Here is a 14,004-nt window from a genome sequence, read left to right as displayed (position 1 = left end):
CCCGGTATTACTACTACGCTTACTTCCACAGCAGAACAATGAAATGTAGCTAGAGGGGACCTCAGGGATATATTAACTTCCATAAAACATTCGCACAGGTTCAGGCATTACCGGAAACCTGGAGACAAAATCACCTCATGAATTAAGGGTGTGATTTTGGGGGCGTGGCTTGGCCTGACTGGTCACGGCTGTTTGTGTTGTGACCTAGTTATACTTCCACAGCGGCATAATGAAATTAAGTAAGATGGGACCCAAGGGATGTATTAGCTACCATAAAACAGTCGTACAGGTTCAGGCATGACCAGGAACTGACCGGTGATGAGAATCTCCACGTGATGACAACAGTCTTCGTTTTGGGGTGTGGATGCCCCAGAGTTAATAATGTATTACTTAATGGGGTGATGAGTAAAACGACTTCCAGTCTCCTTTCTTCACAAGTTTGTACAGTGGCATATGCCATCCTCATCTCCCAAAATGGGATTTCTGGCAAAGTTGTGAATAAGTCCTCTAACACACACAAACTACCGACCACCACTTGCACGTATTTATCAGAAACGTGTGCTACTTGCACCCCATGGGTTTACTTGTTTAAATCAAACAATTTACTGTCATTTTTCCGTTAAATTGTAATTTTCCTGTTGATGTATATTTTCGTATATTTATAATTTCATGTTCAATGTTGATGTGAAATAAATTTAAGTATGATTCTAATGCTAAGTACTGTCATTTTTGCCTTAGGCCATGAAAGTAAAAGGGAATGAAATAAGCAAAATATCTCTACAACATCCCGCTCAAAGTTGCGCCCTTGGTCACTATGGAGCCGATTTGTATGCCGAACCTTGAAAACCAGTGATCTCGCAGTGCTTTTGCAACTGTTTCTGCGCATTCATCCTTGCATGGCACTGCCTGTACAAATTCAGAATAAACATCAGTCATAACTAACACATCCTCAAACCCACCGCGCCCCCTGTCAATCTTAACAAAATCTATCGCTAAAATTCTAGAGGTCGGAATGCTGGCAAATGATGTATAGGAAATCTAGGAACAGGCTGTGACGCCTTTGCAAGGATACATTGCTGGCACTTCCCAATAGGCTTACGAACCGCAGCAACCATTTTTTGGCCTGTACACACGCCTCATAAGAAGTGAGCAGGTCCGCACAACACCTCATGCCCCCAACTCTCATGACGGCCTTCAAAAGCCCTTTGCTGGAGACTGACAGGCAAAAGAACCTGAAACAATTCCCAAGAGCAACGGGTCTTCCACTCGTCGACAAAAAGCCCCGTCCCGCTCAACAAACCTTGACCACTGCCAAACCCATTACTTCAATGCAGGAGGGTCACCCTGTTGTGCGTGAGCAGCCTCACCAGGACACTAGTGCTGCCTCCAACGGTTCCAAATTACTTCCAGTACTGGGTCCGCCTTTTGCAAATCTGCAAGCTGCCTAGGGGACCAGGAAGGAAACACACCCGGGGGACCAGCCATCACCTCTTGCTCATCTGCCTCCAAGGAACGTACTTCATATACACCCACATGCAAAGGGACCTTTCTGGTTGCTGTATTATGCTACATTAACTCCTCTACCTCTTCTGCCGAACAATGCCCAGGGTAACGGCTAAGCGCATCTGCGCACCAGTTGCTAGCACCAGAACGAAACTTTATTTCAAAGTTGAAGGCTGAGAGTTGCACCACCCATCGTGATTCACAAACACCCAACTTAGCAATCTGAATGTGTTAAAGAGGGTTGTTATCCGTTAAAACCGTGAAAGGTACTCCAATTAATCTCTGAATCTCTGAATTTGTCCACAGCAGCCGATTTAAGGGCCAAAAGTTCGATCTTAAATGAACTGTAATTAGGATACTTGATCTCTTCTTTGCACAACCCCTTGCTGGCATACGCAACAGGGTGTTTCCGCCCTTCCGCATCCTCTTGAACCAAACAGGCTCCAAGCCCTCTAATAGGGAGTCATATACTTCAAGCACAAACGGGCGAGTAAAATCAGGGTATGCCAGAACAGGAGCGTTCACCGATGCCTGCTTAAACTGATCAAATGCAACCTGTGCCTCTTCATTCCATTTGAATACTCGTACACGTTTTGCATTTTCCCCCTTAGTCGCTGGGGGAAACAGTGCATGAAGCGGAGATGCAATCTGCGAGAACCCTTTCACAAAACGGCGGTAGTAGCCAGCCAAACCCAAGAATGATCTAAGGTACTCAGCTGCTAGTGGTGGAGGCCAGTCCCTAACACATCGAATCTTGTCATTATTCACTGAGATACCCTGAGAGTTAATGACATGCCCCAAATACAAAACCAGGTCACGGAAGAGAGAGCATTTCTTCCCCTTGATCTTAAGGCCAAATTCCTCAAACCTAGAAATCACTTTATCGAGGCAGTCAAAATGTTCTTCCACGGAAGAAGAAATGACTAGTATGTTATCTAAAGAGATGAGCAATCTTGACAAATTAATGTGTCCTAGAAACATCTCCATGACCCGTTGAAAAGTCCCCGGCGCATTCGCTAAACCAAATGGAATTCATGTGAACGCATACACACCAATTGGTAACCTAAATGCAGTTTTCCCAACTGACCCCGCTTCCATTGCTACCTGATGGTACCCATGTGCCAAATCTAACGAGGCAAAATACCTGCTACAACGCAGAGTCTCCAAGGACTCCTCGATGCGAGGCAAAGGGAAGAAATCTCTTATGGTTTTGGAATTAAATTAAGCTTCCTAAAATCTACGCACATGCGCAATGACCCATCACGCTTTTTGACAAGCCCAATTGGACTAGCATAAGAGCTCCTATTCCTCCGAATGATGTCCTGATCAAGCAAGTTTTGAACCGTGTCCTTACCTTCCTGAATTTTGTGAGGTGGTATTCTTCGATATGTTTCATTAACTACTTTCTCATCTACTGTTCCAAGTTTGTGGGGAATACCTTTACAACAGCCTACATCAAAGGGACCTTTGGAGAAAACGCCATCATGATTTTGAGTAAGCCTTGCCAATTGTTCCTTCAGCTCCTCATTCAAGGAACTTGAGCTTAGATTCAACCCAGGAGGCAACCTGTAGATGTTACCATCAGAAAATTTGAATGTTTCAGAAAAAGGCTCAGCTTCCTGTTCAACCTGGTTCTCTGATTCGGGATGCTGCACCTCACTTATCTGTTCTGTTAAAACATGATTAACAGACACTGCTATGCCATCTTGACCAGATTCCACCCTAACTTGTGTGCCTACAGCCACCTCCCGTACAGAGCCGAACCTAGTATATGGGGGTAACACCAATGCCCTTGCACCCAAATTAGCCACCAGTATACTGACAGCTCAAACTACTTACTCCATCTGACTGCCTGTCTACTGAGGTCACTAGGCCTGATGGTAATCCGTTTACAATCACTACTTTGTTTCGGAAAACATTTGCAGGGGCCTTATTTGACACTTGATAGCTTGCATCCGCCTTGGAGATATGATTGTGGGCTTCCTGCCTGTACACACAGCTACCTGTCTCCCTACATTGTGATCAGTCTCTACCACTGTCGTTGGTATCGGCTCTTTAGCTACACGGTACCACTGAAGAGCGACATTCCATGCCTCTGCATCTTTACGTCTGGATTAACTTTGAGGTCCCTAAGCAAGTACTATACATTACAGCCCAACAAAACAGGGCACCTATGCCCTCTTACATCACAAAGGGGATCTTTTACCAACAATCCACTAAAGCAGTTTGGTTCACCAATCCATTGTTCATAAAACCCTTGCTTGATATTCCCCTAGTGAACAACTACATCGACTGGTCTTACATTAAATACGGTACATTCAACAATAACGTACACGCACGTACAAGTACATCTGTCTACTGATAACAATGATATATCCTACTCCTACATGTACACAACATAAATATACTATAAAATCCAATTAGAGTATCAAAGGCTGAGAACAAACTCCCTCTATAAACAATAAATGGTAACTTTTATGACGTAGCTCAAGCTAAACCGGCCACTTGACCCTACCGCCACTGCAACAGCTCTAGAGTCCAGTCTTATTCCCAACGATCCACAGCCAACAGCAGGATCCTAGAACTGCTCACAGCACTTGTACGCAGCACTGCACTTCAGTTGTTGCAGTTCATGTAGTCATGCACCCGGAACGCAACTCACTTCTTGGGCCAACACGCCACGTACACAGCGGATCAACTAACAGGCCTAGCATCAGCAGCCACGACTTGTGGTAGTCTTCACACCAACGCCAGTAGAGAAGGATTCAGCTTGGACACACCCCATCTGTGTCACCATCTGTACGGTGACGGGTAAGGAATGAGGCGGTTAGGCCAAATTGGGGTTCCCATGTCACTCTCGAGCCTGGTTTATTTGATTTAATTCTCCACCCAATAAAAGACTTGCCAATACGAAATTATTAATTTGAACAAACATGAATCTTTGGTTCCATAAATTAAACTAAGCTACCGATTTCCATGATTAATGCAGAGTATGCTGGGGCTACATGTTATCAACTTAACAAGTACACGCTGCGGACTGTACTTTTGAGGTCATAATACATTGTTAATGTACAATAATAAAGTTGAAGGTACACGTACGTGCACCCCACATTGCAAATTTAACATGCAACTTTCACCCTCCATCAGCCTCCACTCGTATGACCTTAAAATAGCTACACATGTATTTTAGTAGTGTTGTATAAGAAGGAACAATGTTGACAACAGGTACTAACTTTTAAGAAAGGAACTTTTATTCTAAACTATTTTACAGCTTGTACAAGAGAGAGTGGGAGTACTGCGCGTAGAGATGTTGCTTGGAGAGTGGTTGTGATGAGACTGGCTAAAAATGACCAAGTGGTGAAAATAGGGTTGGGAACACAGGTTGGAAGAACAAGGGTAAATCTAACTAAAATCTAATTATAAAGTGATAAATCCTAGACCAGAAGTCTGCCAGAGGAATGTGGTAAGAAGGCCAAAGCAATAAAAGTGGGTCCTTGTGTAGGAGTGCTCTTAAATCAATTAGGAGGCTTGACATTACAGGGTCAAAAGTTAAAGGCTCCTAATCTACTGCTGGAAAAACATGTACATGGGATCTACTGTAGATGCAAGTGTTCTTATTTTTACAAGGGGGAAAACGCTACAGTATAACTCACCAGCCGATGTAGCTAACCTACCCCTAGCCTAGGGACTCCCAGCCCGCAATTCAGCAGATTTGCAGGACCATTCCAGGCCCTGAACACTGATCAACACAAGGTTGTCAAAAAGATTTTGGACAAGATCCAAGGTTGTGGCGCGAACGACCAATTAACATGCATATCCACCGGCACAGGAAACTTAACCAATTGCAGCTTAATCCCTCTATTAGGTGGTCTGGACTATTGAAGTATTAAATATCTGCACATTTGCATTTACCCACAGTTCCCAAATCCAAACCATTAACATTTTATAAATGAATGCAACATTAAACCTAAAACTATTTGTCGTGCCCGAATAACATGCCCACAAAACTAAGATTGCTACACGGGTAACCGGGCTATTCATGGACAACATGAATTGCGACCTCATGTAACTACACCATTCAACCCCTATCAGAGAATCACCACAATTGATTTTTCTGTGTTGGAGGCCTCGAGCGATGGTTTTGAAAATGTGTTGGTCAGCACAGATGTGTTTAGGAAGTATTCATGGGTCATACCATCTGTAGGACCAAAAGGCAGTTACAATGGCTAAAATGCTTGTTAAACACGTCTTCCTCCTGTTTGGTGCTCCTCTACGTATCCATTCCGACAATGGGTGGTGCTTTGAAGCAAAGGCCGTACAAAACCACACAAGCTACACGGTGTCGGCCACTCACACACTACCCCATACGGGCCCCCAAGGTAACGGTCACTGCAAACGTTTTAACCGCACACTGCATAACCTGCTTGTCACTCTCCCAGAACACCGCAAGGCCAGATGAACTGAAAGTGTGCCGCATCTTGTCACACTCTGTAACAATATGGTCCATGCCAGCACTGGATACGAGCTGACCTATTTAATGACGGGAAGGAGGTTCCGGCTTCCTCAACACCTCCTGCTTGGGGTGAGTCACAAACAGCCTCATAGTGAAACTCCCAACCAGATGGAGCATGCTCACATGACTGCATTGACAAAAATTGACACCAACACTGCTAAGCGTCAAGTTCGCCAAGATAACCACATCTTCGAGGCACCTGTTAACCGTGGTGACAGGAAACAGGGGGAAGAGCGAAGATTCAGGACCTCTGGGAGGCAAACCCTTATACGGGTAGTGGACCGACCGTCCCCACAACAACCAGTCTACAGAGTTAACACATAATGTTGTGACAACACTTTTGAAGGTCGCGCCGATGTTGCAACAAAACATTTTAAAATGACATCTTAATTGCAGCATAGAAACATTATGACATGTGAAGAGAGAAACGTTGTAATAACGTTATGCAAATGACCCAATTTGATGTTTTATCTGACATATTAAATTGAAGTTACATAATTATTTTTGAGAAATATTTGAAACAGTTTTGCAGCGAAAGACAAATATTGCTACAGTTATATTTTTACGACATTATGTAGAATTTATAAAGTTCGCCTATGCTTTGGGAATGCTACCTGCACGTGTATTTATCCCCGCATGCACACGACCAGAGAACTGAACTTAGGGACAGGTGGACACTCGCATTCTAACTTTTGTCGATTGGCCTGAGCAGCCGTTTATTTAACTTGACACAGTTCAGGTTGTTCCCGCCGCGCTCGAAGCTGGGGACGCGGAGCCGCAAAAAATTACATTGCGCACGATCAAAGTATAGCTACTCAGCAATATATGGAAATAGTTCCCGCCCGAAGCGGGTGACGCGGAACTGCAAGTATATCTTACATTGCGTTTCGGGCAAAGTGTAGATATTGAGCAAAAATTACAGAGACTGTTCCCGCCCGAGCCTGGTGACGCGGAACAGCAACTCATATCAACAAATACATAGAGCTATCAGCAAAAATGTATGAAAACCAATTATCATGTCAGCATTTGTTTCCGCCAAAGCACATGGAGCGGTAAATTAATTTTGGAATGTACCTGCGCGGTACAAAGCCTTCGATACGCAAATTCAAACAGCAATTACATCTGGCAGATGGCAAAATTACCCAACTTTCATGAACAAATTAAAAAGGATTTACTCCAGCATACAATAACTTTGGGCCAACCACCAAACGCTGGGATCAGACAGCAATTTCCACGAGGTGCGGCCCGACTTGGGCTTACACTGGGTTGCTGGAATAACGGGCGATTAATGAGCATTTTCAACAACCACTTACAGCTATTTATGTCAAACGACAGAAATTGGTGAGTACGAAATGGCTTTTCTTAATTTGGCCCTTAATAATCTAGTGCCTCCCCCAACAAAGGAAGGGGTCAGGCCTTTCCTTTTGGCACATTCCCATAAGTGTCGTAAATAAGAATACAGTGCCTTAAAACCGAGGTCAATTTGCGGTCCCTGAATAAAATTCACGCCAAACAACCACCTAAGTCAGCGACTTTGCCAATTCTTAGAAAGGCGACCCCCCCAAAACCATTAAGGAAAAAAAGGGGGGATTCCCTTCTGGCTCCGTAAAACTGGCAACTGAGTACAGGATTTACCGGATCACTGTCAATTTCTTTAGAATCGGCAAAGTGGACTACCAACGGAATGCGCATAAACATTTTTTGCAAGGCAACAAACAAGGTATCAAAGTAAGCTACGGCTGACAGGTGGTGGCACTGAACGGGGTGGAAGAGGGTTGCTTTTGCAAAATAGACAGATTTTTTCTTCTCCAACCAAACGCCTTGCTGCTCAGGCAAAAGTGACCGGGAGTAACTCTCTCTAGAGCTACTAACATTTTAAGGTCACGTCATTAACTAGTTCGAGGCATTAAATCACCGTGCCAGCAACTGCAAGTGAACACTACTGACCCACTTAGTGACAAGGGCCTCCAATGTCCCGCGGTGATAAATTATTTGAAGCTGCAACTTATTTTGCCTCAAATTGATTATCGCAGTTCTTAATAATGTAGTGTAATTCCCGGTGACGGGAGAAAGTGAGGCGGTGAGGCCAAATTCTGGGGTTCCTGTGTCACTCTCAAATTTTGGTTTATTGGAGATCTCCTTGGCTCATGAAAAGACCTGCCAAACAAAATTATTAATTTAAACAAACATGAATCTTTGGTTCTATAAATTAAATTAAATGTAAATTAAATACCAGTTTCCATGATCATTGAAGAGTATTGCTGGTGTAACCGTCGACGCTCCATACTTTATCCCTTTTTAGTGACTTTGGGCATGCCATACTACGGTCGTAAAGTTCACGATGCAATGTATAACATTTTAGCGGGCCGCCGTCCATGTGATCGATTGCCAGCATCAGCATACAGACTTTCTGTCCACCTCGCTCTGATCTATTCCCAGAAGGTGATATCTATAAACGAATAAGTACATTCTAGATCTGCAGTTTTTGAACATCCATTATATACTGAAGTAAAGAAGAATTTTTTGGGTCTGTCTTCGATAAACGGCACAGTGGTAAGCGTGTATTACTTTGGTTCATGTATAGCATATATGGCCTACATATACTTGTAGTCTTACCGTTACGTGTACTGTACACTACATGTTTCTAGCTAGTTTTATAAAAACCGAATGTGTCAACGTTAGCTGCGTGATAAACTTTCAGATGTTTATTGTATCGCAACTTAACTCATCTAATCATCTCATTACTTGAATATTATGCATGTGAGTACAAATTATTAATACATGTAAATGCAGTTTGGACGGAAATAGTAAGGATTTGTTCCCGAGTTTGACAATATCTTCAGGTTTGCAATTTGGACCAGTCACATGTATCTTCACATGACATGTACTAGGGCTTACTAATTGTTGTGTTGATGTGTTTTCTGACATGCATATTTTCTGTATTTGTTTACCTGTAGTTCTTACGGCATTCGAAGTGGGAACTTCTGCTTTTAACCAGAGGTCAGAAGTAAATAAAACTTGAAAGACATGCCAGTACAAGAACGTGTTGAATATAATTCCATCAATTGTCGGAGACAGGCACAGCTGGTGCTACATGTAACTTAAGATGTAACATGTACATGCTGTGGATTTCCAAGGTCATGCCTAATATATTGTACATGTATATGTACAATAACAAAGGTGGAGGTACACGTACGTGCACACCACATTGCAAATTTGACATTCAACTTGCACCCTGCTACATACAGCCACTTTTATGACCTTATATTAGCTATTATATAACTCGCTATATACATGTAACTCACCAGTCGATGTAGCCAATCTGCCCCTAACTTAGGGCCCCCAACCCTGCTGGTACAATTCAGCAAATCTACAGGACCATTCCAGGCCCTGAACCTGACGACTACAAAGTTTCTAGAAGTATTGGAAGAGATCCAAGGTTGTGGCGCGACCAATTTACACGTATATTCACGGGCACCGGGGCTTAACTGATTGCAACTTAATCCCTCTATTAATCGATCTGGACTATTAAATATCTAACCATTTGCATTTATCTGTAACTCACATAACCAAGCCATTAACATTTTATAAATGAATGCATTATTAAACCTGGCACTATCTCTCGTGTCCGCATAGCATGTCCAAAACACCAAGATCACTACACGGCAACGTACCGAGCGATTCATGGACAACATGAATAGCGCCCTCATGTGACTACAGCACTTAACAATTAGCAAACACCACAATAAGATGTTTAAAATCTGTTATTATGACGTATGATGTAGTGAAAATTATATTCTTAAAATAATTTATAAATCTTTGAATAGATGAAAGCATCACAAACGCTTCTTTGAAATGGGTTAGTTTGTGAAATGTGTTGAAGGGATGTGATATTTTCTCAGCAGTATTTAAATTAAACATTATGATAGTGGTACTGAAATGCTTGAATGATGCAAATTCAATATACTTGTATTGCTTTGGCCAATATGCTGAGTAAATATCAAGGAAATGTGACGTGCTGGTGTTGATAACATTTTCAAAAGATGTTATTAATGTTTGAATCAACAGAACATAAACTTACGTTTAAGTAATTCACTTCAACAACACCTATTAATATTTCAAACTCCCTTATTTAATATATATATTTCACAAGATTCAATATTTTTAAAACATCATAGTAAACAACATTTTATCGATAGTTTCAAGTTAAAATTAGAAGGAGGTTGACTAACGTACTTGTAAAACTGTAGGTATCGTAATCAGAAAGTATCGTACAAATATTATGCTATTTTTGTAACGTTCTTAAAACATTTCATGGAGGTTTCATTAAGCTGAACTACCGCTGACGTTTAAATGCGTTGAACATACATCATAGTTTTTTATTACAAAATCGGAAATTGATGTTTGAGACATATTTGAAAAAGAGGATAAACGGAGCATATTGATGTTCTCAAAATATCATGTTAACATTGTCGTTTTGTTTCTGACATGTTTCGATGATGTTTCGGAATCACACTAATTTTAGATGTGACATTGAATAAATTTAAAAAAGTCAAACATGCTGATAAATGTATTTCCATCGACGTTTGGGTCAATGGAAGGGTCAAAAGTGCTTACGAATCACGCAATAACGTTCGAAACTTTGGGGAAAATAACTTTGTTAAAAATAAAATCAATTTTCAATTAGATGCAATGAAAATATTATTAATATTTAACTGTAAGGGGTGTTTCAAAATACTGTGCTTAACATGAATATTGTGACTGTTGGTTGATGTTGTATGACAGTGTTCGCATGTCATTGTAATGACGCTATCACAATGTACTATGTTGTAAATATATCATTACAATGTTGTTTTGACCTCAATTTACATATTGACCCTAAGTTGGCGTGGTTATCAAGTGTTGTTGCAATTCTGTTATTTTTTTAACCAAAGTTTTCAGTTTTACTCAATAGATAGCTTTTTAGAGTACGCTCATGAAATTAGTATTGAACTTTTAGCATTTGATACTTTAAAGTTTCACAATACAAATTGTCTAAAATAGTGAAAGTAATCCAATACAACAAGTTTCTTCGCGTCTTTACTTTGATTAAGGAGGAAAGTCATATAGGAACACCTAAATACGATCCATAGACAAAAGTACATAAGCTGTGGCGTACAGCAAGTGTTGTATAAAGCATAACAGTCATCCACGCTTAACTACTCCTGTCTGTTAACTTGGGCGTTTCGATATACGGATACCATGGTGGATTTTATGCCTTGTTTTCATTTGTTGCAGGAACAAGTGAGAGATTAAAATTGCATTGAGGCTTGCACATTGATTGAGAGGTAGACCAAAAGTGAAGATCGGCAGATAACTAGCGTCACGAAACCTTATTTTGAGTTTTTAGTGGTACGTCACGAAACCTTATTTTGAATTTTTTAAGTAGTACTTTGTAAAAACATTGCCATACGTTTCGTAAAAAATCATAAAGATGTCATAAAAAAGTTTGCAAGACCATGTCGCTATAACATCATTCAAAATACGGCCATGATCACATCAGTTTGAGGTTTTAACATATTAATGCTAATTAAAGATTGCAAAGACATTTCACCAACGTTCCCTTACATGTCATAATGTCGCCATAACATTTTTGTGGAATATTATGAAAACATTAGGCATAACATATCAATCACGTTATAAAAACATCAATGTGTCTGTATCGGGACCCAAAGGGCGTGGAGAAAGTGCTACATCACTGTGAAATCAACACTGCCATTGGAAAGTTAAGCCCTCTGAGATGGCAGCTGATTCAGTGTCTTCTTCAGCTGTGCCCCCACCAAGCTCTTCTGAGGACACATCCGCAGCTGATGGTAAATAGGGTGCAGTCTTGACCTTTGAACCCAAGACAGCCCCTTCAGTAACCATTTCGCCGCAGATCCCTCCTGAACCTGAAATACTAGCACCCTGTCAAGATGTGTCGGAGGGAAAGCCGGTCAAGGCAATACCATTTGTACACATGACTCCTCTCACCTACTCCTATCTCGTCCTGTATGCGAGGGACAGCTCTTTGAGTTCAATGCCAACTCGCTCTGCTTTGAACTATCGAGACTTCTTCCAGCCCCGACAATCGCCTGGATATTTTGAGGGTAACCAAGACGGAGCCTTCTCCACCCTCAGCCCATATTCTCATGAGCAGTTAGTGGCACCAGAGCCAATTGCCATTCTTCGAACGGTGGACCCTGCATAAACTGACGAGGACCAGTCTGCATTCACCGTGACGCAACCACTGCGTCTTTCGAAGCGGATCACGAGAGGGACACCTCCGGTCAGGTACCAAACCAGTATTCTAAGACTCCTCACCCACAATCATCGTACGAATATTACAGACGAAGATCTTTGCCAGCAATGAGCTTTCACCGATTTCCTAAGAAAAAGTGGATTGTTCAATTAAGATTAAACGAGACGAGGGGGCGCTATTCAAGGTAGTTTTTGACTTTGAAACGACTTCTTTGGGTACTTGTTCGTATAAGAAATCGAAGCCACCAGCCCTGCACCGTACACGTTATTGCACTATTGCACTTTGGTGCAGTTTGATTGATCCAGTCTTTTCTTTCCTCTGTAATTTCTGAATTGGCATTTATAGCATTCTGAACTTCGAAAGCCAAATGGCCCATATTAAAGGTAACCCACTGCATAGAGTGACTTAGAGCTCTCAAAGTAACGGAGAACGACCCAGACACACTGATTGAACTTGATGGGTACACACTGTTGAGGGTTTGGTAAACATTAAGTACAATTCTCAAAACTAAGGAAAACTACATTTTTCAGTCTAAAAATGGTGCGAAACCGCCAAAGCACAATTTTCGGGAAACGCCTGCAAAGAGACTACGCTAAGGCAAATCACCTGCAAAAACATCACTCCGCCGCAGATCACGAGCGTGTGCTGCCTACATGGTCTGTCTCAACTTAATCCTCCACGCCAAACTGAACAAAATAGTCCCGCAAGGAACCAACTACATGTAACCATTATCACTCTCCCATACGGGATTATAACAGACTGCATGAATCTACAACTTCTAATCGAAGGCAAGTAACATAGAGAATTACTTCAGAAAACTCTAAAGGGGGCACTCGAATCTTCAAAATGTTCCACGAAACAATACATACCCAATATAGTGTGTACAAACACTGGCGAAGCTCAACGTAAAGGGGCAGAAAGAAGTCACGAAAACCTCCCCCTAAGGCCATCATAACAAATACCTAAGGGCAAGGAATGATAATAGGGTTAAATAACATACCTTCTAACACTGGTTGTGACATGTAAGAGAAATAAACGGTTCTGGAAGTCACAAAGAGCGACACATTACGAGACGAGACTCGGTAGCAAACTGCTGTGAGAAACGTGAACTAGATACATGAACAAACTCGTGTGTGGAGCTAGTCTCCAAACCAGCTGCAAGGGGCTAATAGGAAGTGCCGGACGTCTAAGTCATGACACTAAGGATATCGAACTCCTTGACATTTATCTTCGCCATTTTATTTGCCACAGGAAATCAAGCAAATTATGCTGTTTGTGGTGTATATTCCCCCTTCAGCAGCTATTAAGATAGCAGCTGATATAATCTAACACTTTGTATCTCAAACTGAGACAGCCTCACCTGTTGGTGCTGAGATTATTCTGGGTGACTTCAACTCATGCAGTTTAACGGAATGTATGCCTACCCAACTATCAGTATGCCAATTGTCCAACACGGAGAGATGCTTGTTTATACCTTTGCTACATCAACATTCCAGGGGCATACCAAGCAAAACAGTTACCCAGTCTTGGTAACTTTGATCACAAAAAGATCCAGGTGATTCCTGTCTATCGCCTCCAAATGCAGAGAGAACCTGTTAAAAAATTCTGGGTCGTGTCTTGGACAAGCCAAGCTATGGAGACACTGAATGTCTCCACACATACTGCAACAGATAATAATAATAATACCAAAAATCCACCAAGATATCCT

General features: G+C 41.8%; 1 protein-coding gene across 5 annotated transcripts in view; it reads right to left on the bottom strand.

Moving 5' to 3' along the window:
• Nucleotides 1-13,405, bottom strand: part of LOC110990507 (uncharacterized) — a 32,237-nt gene extending 18,832 nt beyond the window's left edge. For 2 of the 5 annotated variants that reach the window (XM_087141930.1, XM_087141934.1), the window contains exon 1: nt 9,322-9,448. Coding sequence is in view for 2 of the 5 variants with exons in the window: in XM_087141937.1 (XP_086998063.1) it covers nt 8,250-8,301 (52 nt within the window). In the remaining 3 variants the exon portion in view is untranslated. Of the gene's footprint in view, nt 1-8,249; nt 8,466-9,321; nt 9,450-13,296 lie in introns of those variants that run through there. The other 3 variants (XM_087141937.1, XM_022255546.2, XM_087141935.1) reach the window with 3 other exon arrangements.
• Between the last annotated feature and the right edge of the window lie 599 nt (nt 13,406-14,004).

Source organism: Acanthaster planci, linkage group LG01 (genome assembly GCF_054643075.1).
Source record: "Acanthaster planci isolate LZ-2023a linkage group LG01, COTS_SCS, whole genome shotgun sequence".
Classification (NCBI taxonomy): domain Eukaryota; kingdom Metazoa; phylum Echinodermata; class Asteroidea; order Valvatida; family Acanthasteridae; genus Acanthaster; species Acanthaster planci.
The sequence above is the reverse complement of the archived record's forward strand: the minus strand, read 5'-3'. Positions and strand labels throughout refer to the sequence as shown.